Raw genomic sequence first — 24833 nt, 5'->3', positions numbered from 1 at the left:
ACATGACTTCCCCTTCATAAATCCATGCCGACTCTGCCTGACTGAATTATGCTTTTCCAAATGTCCTGCTACTGCTTCTTTAATAATGGACTCCAACATTTTCCCAACCACAGATGTTAAGCTAACTAGTCTATAGTTTCCTGCTTTTTGTCTGCCTCCTTTTTTAAATAGGGGCATTACATTTGCAGTTTTCCAATCTGCTGGGACCTCCCCAGAATCCAGGGAATTTTGGTAAATTACAGCCAATGCATCCACTATCCCTGCCGCTACTTTTCTTAAGACCCGAGGATGCAAGCCATCAGGTCCAGGGGATTTATCTGCCTTTAGTCCCATTATCTTACTGAGTACCACCTCCTCAGTGATTGCGATTGTGTTAAGTTCCTCCCCTTGACTATCCACTGTTGGAATATTGTTAGTGTCCTCTACTGTAAAGACCGATACAAAATATTTGTTCAGTTTCTGCCATCTCCATGTTTCCCATTACTAATTCCCCGGTCTCGTCCTCTAAGGGACCAACGTTTACTTTAGCCACTCTTTTCCTTTTTATATACCTATAGAAACTCTTGCTATCTGTTTTTATATTTCGTGCAATTTACTTTCATAATCTATCTTCCCTTTCTTAATCATTTTTTTTAGTCGCTCTTTGTTGGCTTTTAAAAGTTTCTCAGTCTTCTGTCCTCCCACTAGTTTTGGCCACTTTGTATGCCCTTGTTTTTAATTGGATACCATCCTTTATTTCTTTAGTTAGCCACGGATGGCTATCTTTTCTCTTACACCCTTTCCTCCTCACTGGAATATATTTTTCTTGAGAGTTGTGAAATATCTCCTTAAATGTACACCACTGTTCATCAACTGTCCTACACTTTAATCTATTTTCCCAGTCCACTTTACCCAACTCTGCCCTCATACCTTCATAGTCTCCTTTATTTAAGCTTAGTACGCTGGTTTGAGATCCAACTTTCTCACCCTCCATCTGAATTTGAAATTCAACCATGCTATGGTCACTCATTCCGAGGGGATCCCTTACTAGGAGATTGTTTATTAATCCTGTCTCGTTACACAGGACCAGATCCAAGATAGCCTGCTCCCTGGTTGGTTCCGTCACATACTGCTCAAGAACCCGTCCCTTATGCACTATGAACATCAGACGCAAGTCATCATGTAAACCACTGTACTATCACCTATAGTTGCTGCTGAAAGACAGCTGTAGAACACACACACCTTGCATTTCCAGCTATCAGTAGGCAGTGACTCCATTGCTGGCTTCAAACAAAATGTGTGATAGCCCTTGTCACACGCATCACACACAAGCATCATTGTGTCCGCACCAGGCTGCCTGCATGGGGATTCAATAGGAGATGTTACAACCTAATCGACATGAATCTAAAACATTACTGTTGTTCTGAAATGTTTCGTAGACGTACGTTATTAGTAATTTATACAAAGGAAAGAGCACACCAATTTTCCATGATATATTGGATTACTTAATGAGTACATTAGGACATGAAAATAGCAGCCCAATACAACAGAAAATTAGCTGTATTTTATGTATTGCATACAGTAAAATTACACAAATTATAGCACAAAAAGATAGCACAATAAAATGTTTTGAAAGAGAGAATACGGATTACCCGCCCTCATATTTACATTTTTCTCTAAAACAATTAATATTCGAATAACTAAATAGGTTACACACATTTTATCTCGAGTCACTCTCCCCTTGACAATGTTGCATCGCTCATGTGTCTACCTGAAACAGCTACAAACCTGCAAGTCTGGCATACTTTGCACTCCGGGCACTGCCAACCAGCACGTTTAACTGGTGTCACTACAATTTCCAAGCATGCACCGTGATAGTGCAGTCCACAGCTGGTACAGAAGAGAAGGTCCAGGAGGTCCCCTGGAGCGTCACACACACCACAATTTGCCTCATCCTTTGCTAAAATGGAAGCAGAAAGGGGAATATATTAAAACTCGGGTTCTAACAATTTACTGCAGGTTACTAACCAATGCCAAACTAGAGAGATTGGAAACCTGCACAGATTAATCATGTTCTAACACATTTGAGTTAGCGATCTTTTTAATATGTAAACCAAGCTAGTCCTGTATTACTCTACAGGGAGGTTTTTCTGGTTGCTACGGGAGAAAATATCCTAAATAAGTCAATCACAGGCCCTAACCTGGGTCACAGTGCAGAGCTGGAACTTAGTGTTAGAAAATTGGGAGTTTCATTCGTCATTAATCCAGTCATTAACAATATTTTCCCAAATGAGGCTCAACTAAAGTATCCAGGTATTCATTTTTTGTACAACAATCGCAATCATCGGCTTGGCTTCAGATTAGTTTTGCTAGCCGAAAACAAAATGACCTATTTGCAGTTACAACCATTAGCATCATCTAGTCAGAAAACAGTTACGGCTAAACACCAACACCATCCTTTGATTTTATGTAATTGTTTCATTCAATTGGTCATTATGAGTCTACTGCAAGTGTGTTCTATTTGGATTGGCTCACAAATTGGAATTTGAGGTGTGCTTTTATCATTGGTGCAACTTTCACCACACAAAAGATATAATTAGTGTATTATTGTAACAAACAGTAATCCATACTAGGGCTATATCTATAATATATTAAATACAATTAATTAGTCTCAGAATTCCATAAGAGGTGCTGGCAATGTAATATAGCTTGGCAAAATGGAAAAAATGGGGCATTAATTAGCAATCCCCACCCCTTGCAGAGAGAGAATTTCCCAGGCAGATATGTAATCCACTGACCAGCACTCGCCCACCACCGGCCTCTCCCACACATCTCCCACCTTGGTTTCATTATCACTTCGCCCTCGATATCTGCACTGCTGCCATCAATGGAATTCCAGTGGCCAAACCTCCCTGCTGACAGAATCGTTGCCAGGCTCACTCCATAATTGTCCCGTCAGTGAACCAGCATCAAGATGCAAGCGCACACCACAATTTTCCATGCATCTCACAGTCCTCTTTTAGCAAGTACTATGCTGCCTATGAAACCCCATCATACCCTCGTAAGTACCTCTCACACATTCATTCACATGATGCATTTAAGGGGAAGCTAGATAAGCATATCAGGGAGAAGGGAATAGAGGGTTATGCTGATATTGAGTTAGATGAGGAAATATGGGAGGAGGCTTGAGTGGATCATAAACACCAGCAAATGGCCTGTTTCTGTGTTGTATATTCTATGTAATTCAGTATAAGTCCTGCTGGGCAACAGTGCAAGAAATTAAGACGTGTCCAATGCCATCAAATTTAAGCTCTCCCTGCGTCACTCAGTCTTTCAATGCCACCACCCACCCCCCCCCCCCCCACCCCACCCCCTTTCGCTTACCCCACCCCAAAGATGACTTGCTGACCCATGGCTACCACCTAATCCTCCCCCCCTACATGTTCTTCTGTCCACCTCCCCCATCTCAGGCCCCTCTCACTGCCTCCTTCTGGCCCCCTTGTCTATCTTAGTTCTTCTCCACCCTTCCTTTCCCACTTTCTTCTCCCTCCTCACCTCCCCATGCCACTTCCTGCCTCTCCTCCTTGCGACATCATTCTTCGTCCTCTGATTTACCTCCTCCTCCTCCATGCCCCTCACATTAGTTCAATTATCCCCCCACCCTCTTCAATTTGATCTTGACCACCAGTGTGCAAAGCCACAAGAGACAGACTAGTATTAGATGTGGTCGAGAACACAAAACCATTTTGATGTTGTAGATTTAGATTTCCGCAACTGGTGATGGAACAAATGATTCACTCAAATGGTTTTATTTTTTTAATACATCTCCTTCCTTCTCTCCCCTCTTCAAAAATGACTCCAGCTAAAGCTGAGGTACGGTGCTATAACTGCTGTCAGATATGCCCAAACAGTCATGTCGAGGAAGCGTTGGGGAGGGGAGAGAAGATACCACCCAGCTAAACCTAACCCAGGATTGCTTAGACCAATTGTTGCAGGCCCCTGCCACTATATTCTCCGTGATCAGGCAAATTAGCGCCAGGGATCAAACCTGGGAACTTCTGTATCGCTTAGTACCACATCAGACACAGCATTTACCCACAGACATTGAAGAGCTAATGATTCCTACTTTAAATTAAAAAAAAAGTCACATTCACATACATAACTTCAGCTTTTCCTTGCACCAGATTTAAGTATTTGCAGTGGGAAATGACAACTTTAGCCCTGAAATTTATTTAAAAGCATGCATTAGTACCTATCTGCACTGCTTTATCAGTATGTTCTGGACACAGAAGGGTCAAGGTTTTCAATGACTGAAAGGATCCAGATGCTGCTGCACAGGGAAAGTGGTACGATCTTAAACATGCCTCCATCTGGCACCGGATGGTAGCACCCAATCGTTTACAATACTCACATTTCTGTGGAAGAAAATATTAACAATATTACTTTTAAAATGTTACACATTTACCTTCAGTTCAACACTTAGCAAAAAAAAGAAACCAGGCAAATGTTCAGAGCAACGGCTAACTATTAGGATTAGAGTATTGTTTAGGATTAGAGTAAAGTACAGTTACAGTGGCAGATTTCAAGAGTAAAAAAAATCCACCCCGAGTAGTTTAACTGCCAAGTCAAATAACTACACATTTAATGTGCCATCATTCCAGTTTACTACAGTGCACAACCAAACAACAGATACGCTATTGCATGTCAACAGTCCACTGCAATTCTTGGCTGTTATCCCTGCGCAATAAGAATCAATATTTAATTTCAGATATCAAAGTTCTCCGTGAATGCCATACAGCTTACATTTTGGGAGCAAGATTAAAAAAAAGTCCTCCTCCAATCTCTGGGAACCATCACATTGAAGAGGCAAGATGATGTGCCAGCTTCGATCGCTTGTTCGTCCAGAAAACTAAACTGTTCTCACAATGAATTCTTGTTAAAGAGAAGTACGAAGGACAAGCCGAACCTTTGTGACCCCATTATTATTGTATCTTATGAAGCAAGAGGTTCTCAGAACTGCTCCAATTGCCTGTGGATCTCCCTTGATGGCCTGGGAAGTTGGGGGTTAATAACAAAACTGGAATTTAGCACCATTCCTCTTGCACTCCAGCAAAAGAAGGCATGGCTACGCTTTTGAGAGATAGGGTTATTCCAGTTTCCACATGGCAAGTTGAAGGACCCCATTAAAATACAACAGTTGGCACTGCAGTTTCTCCTCCTCGAAAATACCATGCCTCCGCTAGGCAATGGCCAGCAGTCACACAATTAAATTTGTGGCAAATAGCAGAAACAGGTTTGTGCTCCAATACTCCATGCTGTAGCATTTAGCAGTCCTGAGCACGTCCTTGAGCAAGTTACCGGTTGGGATTGTGGCCCTCAAAAAGTCAGCAATAACCTTATAGGACAACAAATATTTTGTTAACCAGTCCTCTCCGACAGCTTAAATAGGTAGACTATATACTACTTATGAATTTTACCTCTTACCTGCGAGATACCTGAGATTACAGCTTTGTCGACATTGACCAGTTTTTGCCCCTCATCCTGTTCAACACCATTTGACCAGGCTGCACACCAATGATGAGCCCAGAAATGCCCTGTGGAGAAAGATATTCAGGATCAGAAACAAAACCAGTTGGTGGAACAGTGTAAATTTGCTGTTTTCCTTTAGGTTTTATATTAACTAAACATCCTTTAAAAAAATGACATTGATTTGAAAGCATTTACTTGTTGTTCAGTTACTAATTAACATTTGAATAATATTTTGGGGAAAATAAAAAGTTTATCCCCTCAACTGGAAGATCCTATTATATCAAATACTGGTGAGAGAAAAATATCATGTGCAAGCTAGCTCAGAATGTATTGTGCTAAATGGTTACAATAGACAGGCTATGCTGTGAATAGTGCAGAAAATATTAATTCCATTCAGTACAGCAAATTAATCTCAAACGAAAAACAGCTTTTTTGAAAAAAACTGCCAGTTTTGGAGCACTGATAATTTCAACAAAAAAAAAAGCATGGAAAATATGCTGAAGCCAAGGACATCAATGCTGGGTAACATTTGGTTTACTTTTTGCACCTCTTATCAGCAGACAATTGGGCAATTAACTGGTTAGATGGAGGACAACGGTCCTGATACAACAACAATGTACCTTAAGCCCAAATCTCTCAAAGAATTCTTCTTCCACTAGAATGACATTGCATTTTTGCCATCTGGTTCAGAATTATGGACACTTTTATCCTGTGGACCCGTGTCTATGAGGGATTGGTTTGAGGTGGTCGAAACTCATTCAACTGTGGCTCTATGGAAAGAGAAGACTTCTACCTTGTCTAGGCTAACTTGAAGCTCACGTCCTGGAGGTAAAAGACAGTGTGCAAAACCAGTGCACCAAGTAGCATCTCCAGAGCTAAATTTATAAGTCAACACAATTTGCAGATTCTGTGCTTTTACCATGGCTTTGTCCCAATGTAAACTATCCCATTCTACACGATTACACTAGTTACACTTCAATAATAGAAAGTCAACTAAGTCAACATAATTCCCAGCATTAGTCAAGAGTATCACAGAGGAAGACATCTGTATACAAGAATAAATAAGGTTTAAATGTTTGCAATGTCATTATTTTTGGCAGCTTCATAGCAGTTTCCCTCCACATAAAAAAGGAAAAAAAAAAGACTTGCACACTTAGCGCCGAATCTCAAACACCTCAAAGCGTTTCAATTACAATTCATTTGAAGTGCAGCAAATTATGTCAGCAAATGCGGCAGCCATTTTGCGCACAGTAAGATGCTAGAAATAGCAATGAGATGACTGGCCAGTTAATGATTTTTTTGGTGGTGCTGGTTGAGAGAAGAATGTTAGCCAAAAATCAGGAAGAATCTTCAAATAGTGCCATGTGATTCTTAAAGTAACCTGAACTACAGGAACAGGCAGACAAGGCCTTGAGAGAACATCTCATCAAAAAGACAATGCAGCACTCCCTCAGTAGTACGCTACAGCATTAGTCTAGATTATGAGCTCAAGTCCTGGAGCGAGCTTTGAACCAACTAGCTTCTGACTCAGGAAAGAGTAAATGACCAACTAAGCCAAGCTGACAATGACACAAAGTGCATAGAGGTGTTCCGTTGAATCATCATACACCAGAAAATGCCATGATGGCCAAGTGGGTAAATGCACCAAATGGTGTGGTAATGAGCCAGAGACCAGGAAAGCCTCAGATTTGAGATCTAGTCTATAACAAGTTACCCAAATGCAGCCAAAGTGGCAGCAGCCAAGAGTAACAAAAAGATGAAAGGAGAAACTAGATATTTGACTCGAGTCTTTGTTTGGGGGGGGGGGGTAAGGAGAGAGGGGGGTGAGGAAGAGAGAAAAAATAAAATCAGCCCTGGTTTCTGCTCCTGATCACCATCAGGTAACCCAGATGGACATGTGCACCTGTGGATGCAAGATGAAGAGAGGACCTGGCTCAGCTGGCAAGACAATTCAGAGCTTTGTCACAACATACTTCATGAAATCTATATAAGGTAACTCTGAAGTGTTCGTTCAACTGCACTGTTTAGTCTGACCTATGTAATCAGACTTGTAGAATAAGACAATAGAGCAGTTGAGGTCCTGCAGACCATCACCACCTCTGTCTTATATCAAATTCATATTCTTCTGCTCGTTACCCAGTTCATCAAAAACATACTTGGTTTCAGTATTACATCAGCATGAAGTTTTTTGTTTTTTTTAAAATGACTTCAATCTGCAGTAGTACATGGTGACAATGATCTGTCAAGGACTCCATTGGTATATACAGTTCTCCAGACTGAAGCAGTGCTATCCAGAAAGACTCCAGCATTCAAGTCATTAAAAGGTAACAGATTTAACAGGATTAAAATAACTAAAGTTTTAATGAATCCAAACTGTAATCTTTTCAACATAAATTTATTGGGGAAAGGAAGGAAGGATTAGAAACCATTTTATATGAATGTTCAGCATACAACATATTTAATACAGAAATGTTACCCCTGAAATCCAGTTTTGAGAACAGTTTGGGGAAATATTGGACTCTATAAACAATAAAGTAAGCATAGTTTTTCACCTGTTGACTCAAAGAGAGCCACTGTTGTTGCACTTTGCTCAAAGCCAACTCGCGCGAGCTCATCCGAGAGCCCCTCCACCCCCAAAACACTCGTCTGCCTCGACGCTGGACTGGCTTCCCTCTCAGTTCTGTTAGTCCCTCCATTTCCAAGTTCGCCCAACACAACCGATGGATCAAATTGTTTTAGCTCTCTTTGTCCATGTAAACTCTGCTCTCCACAGTTACAAAATACGCACAGCTTCGGCTCCAAGCTGGACAAAAGGAAGATTCAAAACATTAATAAATCAGTTATGAAGTGAACTCATCAAATTTTGAACATTAATAGCCTTCATCTTTATTATTTCTTCTGCTTACATGATCCGATTTATAAAAAAAACAGCCGCCCACGAGACAGACAGCTCGTGACTAGCCACAAATTCAGATACCTTTTCAATTGTTTCTTTATAATTATTTAAATTGATAAAATTAAAGCCATTACTAACTGAAATCAAACCATTAATAAGCACAAAAATATGCATCATGAAAAATAATGTTGATTACAAATCGGAGTTAAAAGTATTTACTTAGAAAGGCTTGACTCTGAACTTTTTGCGCAGTGTTAAAAAGAACTCATTTTCAACCACTACTTTGATAGTATTCAGACCAGCCCCAACTCTGTCCTCCACTGTACATAATACAGACTTACCACCTTGAACTCATCATTCAACCATGACATTCCTCACATTACTTTCACCACTACAGTTGATTGCATCTTTCTATCTGTACTTTACTTAAGATTCAGGGTCCTTCTTTTCCTAGCTTGTCTTTTGGCCTTCATGAAACTTAATTTTCTTCACTTTTTGAAGGGAACCTGTAGAAAAGTACTTTCTCACTGTGTCCCCACAGTCTTTCATTCACAGACATTGGAGTTTCAGCTTGCTGTGACAGACTAGTGGGACTCAGAATCACGCTAAGATCCAGATTTCAGGGTGAGGCACAAACAGAGCCAAGAGCTTCCTCAAAATGATTATTTTTTTGGATGTCACGGAGGAAGAGAAGGAAAAAAATAAAAGCGAGGCAACTCACTAAAGGCAGCTCTCATGCATCTCCGAACAGCTGGTTCAAAAGTAGCAGAGATACACGAGACCAGAAACGTAGCAAAAGACTACTTAAAGAACACAGACCACAGTAAAGGTATAGAAGAAACACTGTGCCCCAAGAACTGTGGTCACAAATTAATTGAAAGCAGATGCAGACATCTGGCAAGACAGGGAAGGAACAATGTTCAGACCACGACAGAATATCCTTCTCCCTCCATCCAACATGATTATTACACCCCTATGTAAACTAACATTGGCATTGACCATTGATAATCAGCCACTACTGGATGAAATGAGGTGGAGCTGCGGATTTCTCCCTCCCAGAAAAGTGAGGATTGCCCCCAGATCCCCAAGCATCTTCTGTCCATTTCCCCTCTTACCTGCACTGCTGCTCCTTGTGTTGCTCTTTCAAGACAGGCTCTGATGCTCCCTCTCGTTTTGAACAGCCACGAGATGCAGACGGATCAGCTTCATCTTCTTCTGCTAAACAACTAGTTTCAGCAGAGTCAACGTTCATAGCTGCAATAGAAAATGAAACTGTTCTAACCATTCACCCTGAATACATTATAAACTATTTCAACATAATTTCAGAAATATTCTCCACAAAATCATTACCTACTTATTCATGCACTTTACTGAAGATGTTGAACATTAACTGGGATGTACTTTATTAACTATTGGGATTATAGCTTTTCTCATTCTCTGAATGAATTCATCATCCAAATGAAAGAAAATGTTTCCCTTTAAGTCGGGCTACATGTGATTTGCACCAACTCCAGGAATGTATATACACACAGCTTGATTCTGGAATTCTCTCCTTTCTTTTGAAAGAAGTCAGCAGCAAACATACTAAGTTGATCAGGAAGTTTACAATAAGAAATCTAAGTTTCAGCTAAGACACATAAAAAAGGAAGCTAAAAATGTATACCAGGTCAAATTGAGAACCAAGATGGAGGTATGGAGGAACCTTTGTATGTAGAAACTGAATTCGATTCAAAGAACAAGAAAGACTGCATCCAAGGTAGGCAATTTAGCCTTCTTACTCATTTGTTGGAATTCTACATACAAATGAATTATAGCCCGATACCTTGATGACGTGCGCTAGGAAGACGCAACAATTCAGTTGCTGGTCCAAATTAGCTGATCTTAGCCACACTGGCAGTACAGATGCTGCAATTGGCCTCAACACCCCGGGATAGGAAGAGAAGGGGTAAAATCACTCAAGATTCCCACTCCAGATAGCTACGCAGTATGACAGGCGAGGACATGACGAGGTTCACAAATGAAGAATGGTCACTTGGGCAAAGTATTAATCAAGTGGTTTCAGCTCCCGTTCAACCTCAACACAAGTCACTGCTTAGGGGAGGACAGAAAAGAAATCTGGCAGAAGATAATTGTGGCAAATTGGCATAGAAACAGATGTGGGATTCTGCAGCACTTACTTGGAGCCCAGCAGTGCTGAAGCATCTATTTTGAGTGGTCAGATCCAAATAACATCTGCTTTACTCCACATAGCTGCTTTGTAGATACCAAGAGAAACCCAGTAAATACAGATATAGCCACAGGACAAGTAGAAGAGCCTGGCAGTTCCTGGCCACATAAGAACAATGAAATACATTCAATCACTCATTTAGTTAAACGTGGCTTTGCAATGCATATACCCAAAGATTTGTTCCAAAACATGCCAACGCTTAGAATGATGGATGCCCTTGATTTTGCCTGCCTTGAACACGAAGGCACTTATGTTTACTAAAGTGATGCATTCTTTCAAGGGAAGTGGCATATGCGGAGAGATAAATGTTTGTGGCCACCATTTAAAATTTCCAGGTTTGCACCTGGGGTGACTAATGGCAAATAAAGTTCAGTACAAAGATAAGTGCAAGTGAAAAGAGGAGTTACATATACTCCATGGGTAGGATAGAACAAGCTAAAAGGAGAAATTCAAAGAGACTTAGGGATGTTAAGTGACTCGCTGCTCACCATGTCTAAACAGTACGAGGTGGCAAAAAATAAAGCTAATAAGATGTTGGCCTGGGTTATACTCTCGAATCAGTCAAGTTCAATCCTCAGTGGTCATGCTGAATCTGCACACTGCTTTGGTCACGCCACATCTATATAGAGTACTGCATACAATTCTGGTCACTGCAATACAAACGGCCAATCCGTACAGCAGAGAATAATGAAGAGTTCCTGGCATCAGAAGGAAGAGCTATGAGGAACCATTTGAGAAGCTATGGAACCTCAGCCTTGAAAAGATGACATCTCAGATGAAACCTCATGAATATGCACAAGATAGAAGAACCAAGAGTAGAATCAAGCGAGAGCAGTCCCACTGAACCAGATAATGGAGGTGAAGGTTTGAAAGAGGATGGTGAAGTTGACCATCTCAAAAGCTACGGAGACATTGTGAAGGACAAGGAGGGATAGTGCACCATGGTCACTTTCAGAGAGAATGTCATTTGTGACTTTGATTGGGGCTTTTTATGGGGCAGAAACCCGATTAGAGATTCAAACAAGGAGTTGTGGGAAAGATGGTACAGGTTTGGGAGGCAACAACACATTCAAGGACTTGAGAGGAAAGGGACAACGGCGATGGAACAATACTAGCAAGGACAGAAGTATCGGGGAGTCATAGGTGGGATTTTTGAGAAGGGGGTGATAATGGCAGTTTTGAAAGGGAGGGGGACACTACACAAGGGGAGGAAACGATTCACAATGCCAGCTAGCATGGAAACCAAGAAGGGAAATTGGGTGATTCACAGTTTATTGAGAATGGGCTCAAGGCAACAAGACGTGGACAAGATAAGTTCGGAGAGGGCATGAAGGGAGATAGGAGAAAAACTAGAGAAAGACGCAGATTCGGAGCTAGGGTGGGGGGAGGTTTGGCTTGCTGGGCAAGGGGAAGGGCGGGGAAGTTGAGGCAGCTGAATGAAAGGGGTCAATCTTAGTAACAAAGAAGTTCATGAGCTCCTCAGACTTCCTGTTGGTGAAGGCGGAGGTTTAAGGAGACAGTTGGTAGTGGAGAAAAGAAGCCAGGGTTCATCTTTGCTCTGCAGGATGATCCTCAAGAAGTGGGCAGTTTTAGCAGAGGAGAGCAAGACCAGAGAATGCTTGATGTGGCCCAGCCAGATGTAGTGTTGAGCTGCAGAAATGATCACGTTTGCACCCCTGGGAATTGATGGAGCAAAGATGGAGGCTATACCAGGGGAAACCACCAGAATAAAAGAGTAAAGTTGTTACTGGGGACAGGGACAAGGGTAAGAGGAGGGAGTTGTTGAGCAGATCGACAGCTGCAAAAGTATCATGGCGAATGGAGGGCCAAAGGCAAGACAGTTGGCAATTTAAAAGTGCAAGTCTAAATGACTTGAGGAAGCATTTATCCTAGGGGCGGACACAGAAGCTAGTGGGATTGGAAGGAGGTAGGGGTTGTGGGTGATGGATACAAAAACGTGGCCAGAGATGGCCTTATCTGTGATCAAGAACATGGGAGTAGAGGCCACGAGATGGCATGGTCAAGTGGGTGGCCATGAATACGAGTAGGAGAGTTTATATGGAGGGACAGGTTAAAGGAGGACAGGAGAGCAGTGAAATCAGAGGAAAGAAGGCAAGGTGAATCGAGATGGAGAATGAAATGACCGCAGGTGAGGAGTCACTCAGTGCAGAGGGAGGGTATCTTACATGGTTTTGGATGCATATCTCTTCATGAGACTACTATAGCTAAACCTTCTCAGATGATAGACATCACCAATGCACAAGGCATTTTTGAGGATGTTGATCACGTCCACCACCTGAGAAGGTTTAGCTATAGTAGTCTCACAAAGAGATATGCATCCAATACCACAAATACAGCTGCTAACAGATCCACATAGGGCACTGAGCCTGAACCTTGACAATTGTTTTGAGGCAGGAGGAAGAGAGAAGAAAAAAAACAGCAGAGCACTCAAGCGGCATAGATCTGAAGTGATCTGACAGCAACAAGGCTATATCAAAAATTGTCTTGGTTCCTAGGGTCTGCACCTTGACATGGTGGGAAGGATTGCATGCACCTATGACCGAGAGTGATGCTGCCAGAAGTACAACTCCCAGTAGGGCCACCTAAACCAAACAGATCAAACGGCAGAAGCCAGACTAAAGGCAGTCCGCTGGTCCACTGGTATGGGGTTATGAATCAAGACGAATAATCTGCCCATGTAAAAATGCCTTTTGCTACAGAATCAACCCAAAGACAAAACAAATATAAACATCAACTGTGGAAAATCGCAATCTGCTGGAAGGCAAGATCATACTCCAATCGGAGTTAAATAATTTGATCTGGACGAACAGCAGTAGGCACAGAAGACTAACTCATTAACTAACTGGCTAGCTCTATGAGAGGCAATGCTCATGCTATGGCTTAATGGCCGCATCCGGTGCTGCAAAATGTTATGATTCTATACTAGTTTGTGCTTTTTTTTTTTTTTAATTTTCATAAATTTGTTTGGTAGTTAAAACCCAAGTCAAAGACCCAGAAATTGCTTCCGCGGGCAGATGCCTCCGGCCACAAAAATATTTACGAATATACTTGGTGGTCCCGGAGGAACGAGCACTTGTGCTACGAGGCCTAGATGCGCAGCCCAGTGCAGAGGCCCACGTATTCCAGGAGCGTATGGGCATTCTGGGATCACATGGGCCTGGACCAACCAATGAAAATGGCGTATCCCCATTCACAGCATTGGTGAGTTCCGTTTTTTACGGTGATCGCCATTACTATGAATGGGGATACCCCCAAAAGCTCAAACATTTTAAATAAATAAGAAAAACATTTCAAATATTTAAAATTAAATGGTTTAGACAAAAATATATTTTTTGAATTTTTTTTATGTTTTAAGAGGGGTAAAAATAAACTTACCTTAAATGGAGAGGGTTTTTAATATAAAAATTGTAGATAACATTTTATTTTTCTATCTTTTAAAACTCTTATGCTTGTAAAAGTAGGCCTTATACCTGCTTTTACCAGGCACAAGAGTTTGAAGGACATTCGCTGGGCAAGAGTTGGGCAACTCTCCACAAGCGAATGTTCTTCTCTTGGGGATGCATTGGAACGGTCAAAAGAAATTGACAGTTCGCAAGTGCCGGATTTCGGCGCGTGCACATCGCACGCCAAGAACCGACATTTGCGGGGCATCTACGGGTGCATGTGCACATCATAAGTGCCCATAAAGACTGTGATTTTTGGCCCACTAGTGTAGTGTTATTGTGCCACCTTCTGAAGAGAAGGCTCATGTGCAAGCACGAGATAAAGTTAGTAACTGAAGTAAATTGAAGAGGGTTCTCTGTTCACATGATGAATTTCCCTAGTTATCTTGGCAAGTGAAAACACTCTGGGATATAGGGGCTCACCTCAAGAGTAGTCAAATGCAGAAGTCAAAAATATCGAGGGTAAATTAAAAACCCAAATCCATTTGGCTAAAATTGAACAATATATGTTAAACTGCATCTGGTTTATATACATTTACAAAACTACACAAACATAAATTTCAAGAATAAAATTAGAGACGTCAACAATCACTTTGTGCATGGACAAATACAGGCTTGCGTCAAGGGAAAGCTTAAAAATCACTTCAGGGCTCCATGAGAAAACAGGCTGTATTTACTGTGAATTAAAACTTGGTATACATTTCCATAGAATGTTCAGCATCAGCATTTGCCATTACTGACTATGTTGCAATACAACGTGTATTTACATAGCACCTTTAACATAGTAAAATCTCCCAAGGCGCTTCACACAAGTGTCATAAAACAAAATTTGACACCGAGCCACATACTGAGAAATGAGGGCAGATGACCAAAAGCTTGGTCAAAGAAGTAGGCTTTAAGGAGCATCTTAAAAGGAGAAGAGAGAGGTAGAGAGGCAGAGAGATTTAAGGAGGAAATTCCAGAGCTGATGTCACAGGCAACCAAAGGCACGGCCACCAATGGTTGAGCGATTATAATCAGGGATGCTCAAGAGGCCAGAATTAGAGGAGCGCAGACATCTCGGGGGGCTGTGGGGCTGGAGGAGATTACTACAGAGATAGGGAAGGGCGAGGCCGTGGAGGGATTTGAAAACAAAGATGAGAATTTTAAAATCGAGGCATTGCTTAACAGGAACACTGCAACCTATACACTACAGAAATACTCATTTTGTCAGTATGTTTTTCCATGTGCAAAATAATCTGAAAATACTGGCCGATGACGTTGTTAAGGATGTTCAGTTTGCACATTTATAGCAGCTAGACATTCAAATTTGACTACACGACCCATTAATAACAAGATTTGAGATGTGTTATCGGCACACCATTTTCCCTGCTCATGGAGAAAAGTCCTATAGTGGGTAGATTTATAGACAATTTGCTCAAGGCTTGGTAGCTGTACACCGAACGAGAGCTGTGTTGTCTTGTTCAACAATATAGTGTCTCCCACGAAGAAAATATCCCAAGGTGCTTTATTTGGGCGGGGGGGGGGGGGGGGGGGGGGGGGGGGAGAAGAGAAAAGGGAGCGAGAGAAAGATTTTGTGTTTAAAAAAGGAAATAGATGCTGAGCATCAGTACCAGAGTTAGGAGAGGTGATCAAAGCCTTGGTTGAAAAGATCAGTTTTGAAGATGATGTAGCGAAGTAGAGGGGATCAGGGAGGAAGCCTCAGAGAGTAGGGCCGGGGTGGTTGAAGCCTTTTCCACCAGTAGTGAGGTGAATGTGGGGAAGTGAGGAAAGAGAAGAGAATGCACAGAAGGCCGGAATAGGAGGATCAAAGGATATGGAAGGGGACGAAAGGTTGGAAGAGGTTGCGTAGGTAGGGTGGGTCGAGGCAGTGGACGGATTCGAAGAGGAGAATAAAGATTTTATATTCAGTGTGTAGAGAGGACAGAAGGCAACATAGGTCAAAAGGGAATTGGATATATACTGGAAAAGGAACTATTGAAGGGCTATGGGAAATACCAAGGGAGTGGGGCAAAGAGCCATCCAAGGCACAATGGGCTTAATGACCTCCTTCCGTGCTGTAAAATTCGATGATTCTAGGGAAGAGGGAGCCAATATAGGTCAGCTAGGATGGGAGTGACAGACAAGTGGGGTTTGGTGTGTGACACTGGAAAAAGAGAGGGGATAAGAACGTGAATAAGGGTTTCAGCTGTGATTGAGGGGTGGGTTGCAGAGGTAGAAGCAAGTGGTCCTGGTGATGGGCAAGTTGTGGGGTTTGAACAGGATGCCATGGTTTGACAAGGATTGATTCAGCCTGACCAAGTAGCTGGGTAGGAGGACAAAGCTAGTGGCAAGGGAGCAGAGTGGGCAGCAGGAGCCCAAAACAATGGCTTCAGTCTTCCCGATGTTCAACTGAAGGTAAAACAGACTTCCTCAAGCACATCATGATCCCCTATGCAAAAGATCACTTCAAATCATTATTCCCAAGAAGCTTTTCCCGTACCTATATTTGCTTAGCTGTTGATCAATTCAATTTAGTGAGCCTGACACTTCAGTTGGGTAGACTGGCTGAGAAATGTCTTTGAAGCCTACTGTAAGTGGCAGCTGTATGCAGGTCAGCAAACACCATTTTGAATCAAAGGAAGATTGGCCACAATGTAGTTATGAGATAATTTTTCATGTCTTTTGTTTCTGTACATCTTCAAAGGATACTGAATTGCATACGTGGCCCAGGCTTTCTCCCAGTCAGGAGTCACTCTGCTGACAATAGCAATTAGGCAGGCTGGAAACTCCATGCACCATTGAACAGCGACGCAAGATGCAACAAACTGTATTTCATGGGTCAGTTTTGTGTTACGTGTTAGAACAGGAGGAGCACCTTTGTTCTTTTTGGTTATTCAGACGAGATTGAGAGTCTGCCAATTACTGTAAATCTACTTGTATTTAATACTATTAATTTATCTGGTTTATTGTTCAATCAATCTGACTAGTTTATATCATAAGCCACTATGTTGTGTATTTATTCTTCCACTTTTTTTTTTAAGTTGAGGAAGCCAAGTGGTAGCATGGGATATACCCAGTAAGCTGAAACACTGGTGCTCAGTTTGATCCCTAGGCTTATTACATATCCTTAGATGTTGGGCAAGTAAAGGCACACTCCAAGTTAGGGAGTTTTCTCTTGGTGTTGGGAGAGAGGGGGCCCAAAAAGCACAGCGAATGATGAAAATCTCGAGTGTAAATACCCAAAGACGTAACACGCAACTGACAGTCTGAGAGTAGAAGTGGTTGTGGAGTTAGAAGTAGTGGTGAAAAGGTAGAGTGTTGTTGGCATGCATGTAGAAGCTGACAACAAACAAAATGCTGAGCATTCAATCGGCAATAGAATATTTTAATATTGATGCTGCTCCCAAGTGGTCAGGTTTTCAGTGTCAACCCTCACGTCCACACAGGTTCCGTACAGAATGAGCACGTGCAAACACACAACATAAACAATGAGCCATACCTGTGGCACTTGAGCAATTGTCCTCATTACTCGATTCCATTCCATCCATACTGCACTCTTTTCCCAGAACCCACACCCCTTACTGAAACACCTGAAAAATAAATTGGGAACAGTGTTCTTACAGAGAAACACATGACAATAATGTTTACAGTAAAAAGATACTATGCTAGCATTTTTCTTTGGGGCGGGGCAGGGGGAGAAAGGGGAGAGAAAGAGCAACTGCATTCATTCAATTTCTATCAAGTACAGGCTTTGTATCCTTGATGAATAATTCCCATACCAACCTTTCCCAATCAAAAGGTACTCAACATTGAGCAGTTAAGAAGTTACCAAATACAGTGATGCAACAACTTTTCAAGCAAAAATTATGCTCATTATTTTTACATAAATTCAGCACATAGGAAGAGGAGTAGGCCATTCAGCCCCTTGGGCCTGTTCTGCCATTCAATGAGATCATGGATGATCTGTATCTTAATTCCTTCTATCCACCTTGGGTAGCTACTTCCAATTAAGAGGTTGACACTGCATTGTCATTGAGTTGGTCAGTGGAGTCGAGAGGAGTTGCAACACTTCACAACAAATCAGCTGCACCAGTTCAAAGTAAAGAAGCAGTAATGGACTTGAAATGGAGAGAAGCCCACTAATATTACACAAGTTGGCAAAATGCTGTGTTTCTCACCTTGCCTATGCAGGAAAGTAACTTGTTCCTGACTAGGTGGTGAGTGTTTATAAATTGCAAGTATTAAAGGTAGGAACATAGAACAGGAGAATGCCATTCAGCCCCTTGAGCCTGTTTCTCCATTAAATTAGATCATGGCTGATCTGTATCTTACCACCATTTCTTGCCTTGGTTCGATATCCCTTAATGGGGTGGGGGGGGGGGGGGGAAAGAGTTCCAGATGCCCTTTGTGTGAAGAAGTGCTTCTTGACATTAGCCCTGAATGGCCTGGCTCTAATTGTAAGGTTACGCCCCCTTGTTCTGGACTCCCCCCACCAAAGCAAATAGTTTCTCTCAATCTACCCTATCAACTCCTTTAATCCTCTTAAACACTTCAATTAGATCACCCCTTAATCTACTATACTTGAATACAAGCCTAGTCTACGCAATCGGTCATCATAATTTAACCCTTTTAGCCCCGGTATAATTCAAGTGACTCTGCGCTGCTCCCTCTCCAAGGCTAATATATCCTTCCTGAGATGTGGTGCCCAGAACTGAATGTAGAACTCCAGATGCAGTCAAACCAGAGCTTTTCTACACTGTAGCATAACTTCTACCCCTCTGTCTTCCAGCCCCTTGAAGATAAAGGTGAACAGTCCATTGGCCTTTTCAATTAGTTTTTGCACCTGTCCACTAGTTTTTAGTGATTATGTGCATGCACTCCTTGGAGATGGAGCACGCGGTGTCCACCGGTACGCTCGCGGCCTTCCGTGAGAGGTGGGCACCGGAGGGACTGGAGTGCATCATCACGCCCGGCAACCAAATTTTAATTTGATTTTACGTTTTTTAAGTTTAATTTGTTTTAATTGCCGGTGCTTTTAGTGTCCCCCTCTCCTTTTATAGGGGGCACTGGAAAAAAGGAAAAATTTGATTTTAGTGCCCAAAAAAAAAACCAAAAAAAAAAAAAGGGCCTTGTAAATGTCTTGTGTGTGTCATCCAGGTCGGGTGGCACGGATACATGTTTTATGTTTTCGCAGGTAAACTCAAAAGAGTTATGTGCATGCACTTCTGAAACACTCTGCTCCTCCACAGTTCCTAGCTTCTCACCATGTAGAAAATACTCAGATCTAACCTTCTTGGGTCCAAAGTGGATGACTTCATACTTAACTCCATCTGCCACAGTTTTGTCAACTCACTTAAGCTATCAATGTTATTTTACAACTTTATGCTCCCTAACTTCGTGTCATCAGCAAGCTTGGCTATACAACTCGTTATTCATAAATAGTGAAAAGCTGAGGCCCCAGCAAGACCCCTGGGGGACACCTCCAGTTACTTGCTAATTGGAGTACCTACCCATTATCTCTATATTCTGTCTCCGACCTCCTAACCAATTCCCGACTCATGTCAATAGGTTGCCTCCAATTCCATGCCCTTTCATTTTGCTAACCGTCCCTTGTGTGGAACCTTATTGAATGCCTTCTGGAAGTCCGTATAAACAATATAGACACTCCCAAATCTACCCAATTTCCAACAGGATCACTTTTCAACTGGCTGCCAACTGAGAGTGTTGGAGAAAAGAGACCATTACGAGCCATGGAGAAGGTCCCTGTTTGGAGAACATACAAACATCCCAAAATGGTTCAAAAGTAGAGGGAATGGGAAAAAATGGATTTGGAGTCTTAATGTGATTTCTGTTTTCTACCAAAATGTCACAACGTGTTATATGACAGTAACGCTCCACAATATAGGATTTGTTCAGTTTCATAAAGCTTTAAAATAAATTCTCACCAAACATTTATATTCACGAATGTGGTCTAAAAAAGCACAGGAATCATGTCATAATCTGTAAAGATGTGTAATAATCTGTAAAGATCTAAACACCAACACTCCCTTATACTTCAACCTCATGCCAACAAATGAGACACTGTTCTCCTTATTAACTCCTTTTAGGGTGGTGGATGGGTATCTGGGTTCACTTCATAATCAGTTTGGAAGCAAAATACACATCTGTGGCAGGAAAGAAGGTGGAAGCCCACAGTTATTTTGTTTCAAGCCACGTGACAGGAGCCAAACCAAAGCACCTTGCAAAACTAAACCCTGCAACCAGGCCATCATTGAGAGATTCTTTTACAAAGCTGAACTGTAGGTGTGGCTTTACTACAGAATTCTAACCTAAATGGACAAGCACATGGAACCATCAGATAGAATTTGCTTACAGAAAACACCACCCAATTTGGTCAAATTCAAGTGATACTAAACTGACCGGAGGGGGGGAAAAAATGGATTTGGAGTCTTAATGTGATTTCCGGGGGTTGAGAGAAATGGGATGCATATTTACTGAAGTACAGTACTGCAGTAATTAGTGGATATGCTGCAAATGATCTTGAAGTGATAGACTTAACACTTAGTCAGTGCAGAGCAGCAACGAGTAAAGCAAACAGAATGTCGAGCTATGTTGCCACATCTGTACCAGTCTAAGGTCAACATGTTGAAATTCTACAGTACTCTGGTCATGCCACACATCAAGTACTGCATTCAGTTCTGATCTCGGATACAAACGGGAAACATTCAAGTCCAGATGTTGGTGCAGAGAAAAGCCACAAGACTGATCCAAGCATCAGAGAACCAAGTTGTAAATAAAATTCTACGTGCAATGCAAAAAGTAAATTTGGAGCATAGTTTTAAATCACAACTGCAGGACAATGGGAGATAAATACAAACTGGTAAAAGACAATTTCAGGAGTGATGTCGGGAAGCACCTCCGGCAATGATCAATATCTGGAATGGCAGTGGAAGCAATAACTCCGAAATCAGTCAGATGCCGTGATGGATGGGGACTGCAGACTTTTATGGAAGGATGAGCTAGATGTGTCAAGTACCTTCATTCAACTATACTTTGAGCTCTTTATGAACTTCACTCAAGCATTGTGATGCATCAGAGCATCATAGTGAGGAGCTGGAGTAGTTGGCTAATCACTGTCTATTTTTAATACTGTCCTTTTCTGCATCACAAACATTACCAGAAAAATGTTAGTTAAGGATAACTCTTTCAGGCAAATGATGTAACATTACTAGATTCTAAATAGCAGAAATTATATTAGCAAATCAAAAAACACTAGATCTGCCATTAACTGTACAAAACTTTTTTGATTAAAATCAGAAAAATTAAATCGACTAGATTGCAGGATCTTGGGACACATCTCAAATCATTCATTCACTCAGTCCCGTTAACGGTTACCAAAATTACTTTTACCCACTTCCCAACCCGAAAATTGCTGCAAACAGCTCCCACAGGCTACCATTTTTTCCAGCTGCGTTTTTCCATATTGCTGGGCTGTACAAACCATCCTATCAGGGAAGGTCCAGAGCCATTCAACTTAAGTCATGATTACGACTTCTGGGCATACACAAGCTTGAAACAGTTTTGCACAATATAAGCTGGCCCTGCATGTGCATGCGGCAGATGGTGTTGATGCTTGTGTCAAGATTAGAAATGTAAAAAGTAGCCCAAGTCATACACAATGCTCAACAAATCACTTTCACAATAGTGTTGGGATGTAAATTGTCCTCTTGCATCAGAGAAAGTAGTGCGATAAACACACACAAGTCTTTTGGTTGATCAAAATGTTGATGGATACATATTGGTCAGGAAAATAGAAATCAAGTTAACCTTCATGTCAAAAACAAAATCGGCCAAATAACACAGTCATCAAATTTGCACGCAGAAACTATTTTTTCTGTCCACTATTTGTAGTAAGACCATAAATGTGTTTGATCCTCACGTTAATAATCCTTCACTACAAACAGTGAACAGAGGAAAATGTCTCCCATTGCACCTATCTGTATGCAGTTTAAACATAACTGCAGTGTACAACCAGCTTCTCTATAAACAGTCAAACAGACTTAGACCAGTCTCTCTCTCATCATACTGCACAAAACTGAACTGGCTGTAGTGAAATGAAACTGGCACATCAACTGCTATTCAGCACAACACATGGAATTGGGAAAGAGCTCAATAATTATCTTTCACAAACTGCTACAAAACATCTTCAGTATAAACAATTCAGAAAGTCCACCTAAATTACTAACTCCTTTGCCTGCCAATTAGTACAGCTTGCAATTAAAAACAAGCATTTATGTAGCAGACATACAAAGCTTTCCAAATCGCATTTTCAGCTCCATTCTGAATCATAACTTGCAAATTTGAAAAATTGTGGTATTTGTAATAAACCAATTCTTCACAAGTATACTATACATACAAGAGTTTTCCATTTGGGATCTGGGTGAGACAGTAGGTTTGGACAAGTGTTTCACCTCGAATTTCAGTTCAAATTCAGCCCAGAATGACTGGATCAAAGTCTCCTCTCTGCTGGCTGTAAGGGACGCATGTTAAATGAATTCAGGTAGAATTACACCAGACATGAGTCCATACAACAAAATTCCTTATAATCAGACACCAACTTGCAGTCTCACTCAAAGGCCACAAGGACGGCTGGTGCATTTAATGTAAATTCTCACCGTGGTTAGGACTGTTTGGAGGTTGACCTGGGAGTGGTTGATTTTAACACTGGGTGCACAAAGGCAAAAATAACATTTAATATACCTATAACAACAGAAAATGCTGAAAATCTCAGCGGGTCAGGCAGCATCTGTGCTTTTCTCTCCACAGATGCTGCCTGACCCGCTGAGATTTCCAGCATTTTGTGTTTTTATTTCAGCATCTGCAGTATTTTGCTTTTGTATTTAATATACCTACACTTACACCCCTCATTGTTATGAACACAAAAAAATTTAATTGCTGCTCAGAATTGATAATTCATTGGATGATCACTTTCCAGATCCTTTAAAAAAGGACACAAAAGCTTTTCTTTTTATATGAAAATAAATAATTCAACGATACATGGAATAGGGAAATAGTTTGATTATCTTTCACTGAAACTGTACAAATGCATTGCATATATGGTAGCTGTAGAGAAGATGTTTCCACTTGCTTAGGGGGGCCCGGGGAGTCCAAAACTGGGGGCCATAAATATAAGATTGTCACTAATAAATCCAATGAAGAATTCAAGAGAAACTTCTTTACCAAGAGTGGTTATAATGTGGAACTTGCTACCACATGGAGTAGTTGAGGCGAATCGCATAGATTAATTTAAGAGGAAGCCAGGTAAGCACGAGGGAAAATTTGGTTTCCATATTTACGAAAGGACATACTTGCTTTGGAGGCAGCTCAAAGAAGGTTCACTAGGTTGATTTCGGGGATGAGGGGGTTGACTTATGAGGAAAGGTCGAGTAGATTGGGCCTCTACTCATTGGAATTCAGAAGAATGAGAGGTGATCTTATCAAAACGTATAAGATTATGAGGGGGTTTGACAAGGTGGATGCAGAGAGGATGTTTCCACTGATGGGGGAGACTAGAACTAGAGGGCATGATCTTAGAATAAGGGGCCGCCCATTTAAAACTGAGACGAGGAGAAATTTCTTCTGAGGGTTGTAAATCTGTGGAATTCGCTGCTTCAGAGAGCTGAGCAAGCTGGGACACTGAATAGATTTAAGACAGAAATAGACAGTTTCTTACACGATAAGGGGTTATGGGGAGCAGGCAGGGAAGTGGACCAGAATCCATGATCGGATCAGTCATGATCTTACTGAATGGCGGAGCAGGCTCGAGGAGCCATATGGCCTACTCCTGTTCCTATTTCTTATGTTCTTATTAAAACGGAACAGAAGGATATGCCGATAGGGCGAGATGAAGTAGGCTTGGGTGGAGCGTAAACCAGTTGAGCCGAATGGCCTATTTCTGTGCTGTAAATTCCATATTGTTTCTAACCCTTTTTCAACATACATCCAGTTTCTCCATATTTACCCAAAACCTCATCACAATTGTAACCACACACCTGTCTCCATTGGTGGAAGAGCTGTTCTAGCACGAGCTCGATTCAATTCAAAGCTAACCCTGCCGAGAGGGATTCAGATGCATGCCTGATTTTAAAAAAATAAGATTTAAATACAAACTCAGGTAAATGAGTTTCGGGGGCAGCTACAGGGGAAAAAGAGAAACAGGCTCAAAAATCACCATCTTTGTTGGAAATGCCTTTGCAGTAATGTCTTCATCCTTGCAGACAAATGTACCACTCATCCCAACAAGACAGGGAGAAAGCAAAACAAGTTGGTCTGTAACTACCCTTTCTGGGCGCATCCAGTATAATTAGGACAGCTTCATTGAAACATTCTGATTGTTCATACTGAGCCCAGATTACAGCACTTGAAGCAGAGGAATTCCTAGAATTTCATTGTTAGTTCACCAAAAATGATTAGAATTTGCTTTGGAGGCATTACAAAACATGTAATAAATATTGTCAACTCCTAAACACGTAACATTTCACAACGTTGATCTTGGGAGGGGGCAAAGAAAAGAACTTAGCTAATTATTTCCTGTTCATATCTTTTGCAAGCACCAGTTACAGTAAAAGGAAGGAGATACGGACATACAAAAGATCAAAATGACCACAGGTTGCAGGTCTTTGCTCCTCTTGAATGAAAGTTTTAATAGGTCAAGACCTGCAAATCTTAACCGGGTAGCTTGTCATTACCTAACATG

General features: G+C 41.5%; 1 protein-coding gene across 10 annotated transcripts in view; it reads right to left on the bottom strand.

Annotated features, from left to right (window-relative positions):
* The window catches only part of kmt2d (lysine (K)-specific methyltransferase 2D), a 215210-nt gene that overhangs the window by 146569 nt on the left and 43808 nt on the right, over window positions 1–24833 (bottom strand). For all 10 annotated transcript variants that reach the window (XM_070869514.1, XM_070869513.1, XM_070869512.1 and 7 more), the window contains exons 2-8: window positions 17577–17667; window positions 9520–9658; window positions 8061–8311; window positions 5464–5573; window positions 4232–4394; window positions 1768–1939; window positions 1222–1336 (exon numbers count right to left, since the gene is read on the bottom strand). In XM_070869514.1, the coding sequence (XP_070725615.1) occupies window positions 1222–1336; window positions 1768–1939; window positions 4232–4394; window positions 5464–5573; window positions 8061–8311; window positions 9520–9658; window positions 17577–17625 (999 nt within the window). In that variant the 5' untranslated portion in view covers window positions 17626–17667. The remainder of the gene's footprint in view (window positions 1–1221; window positions 1337–1767; window positions 1940–4231; window positions 4395–5463; window positions 5574–8060; window positions 8312–9519; window positions 9659–17576; window positions 17668–24833) is intronic.

This window comes from Pristiophorus japonicus, chromosome X, assembly GCF_044704955.1.
Source record: "Pristiophorus japonicus isolate sPriJap1 chromosome X, sPriJap1.hap1, whole genome shotgun sequence".
NCBI lineage: Eukaryota > Metazoa > Chordata > Chondrichthyes > Pristiophoridae > Pristiophorus > Pristiophorus japonicus.
This window is presented reverse-complemented; position numbering and strand designations above follow the sequence as displayed.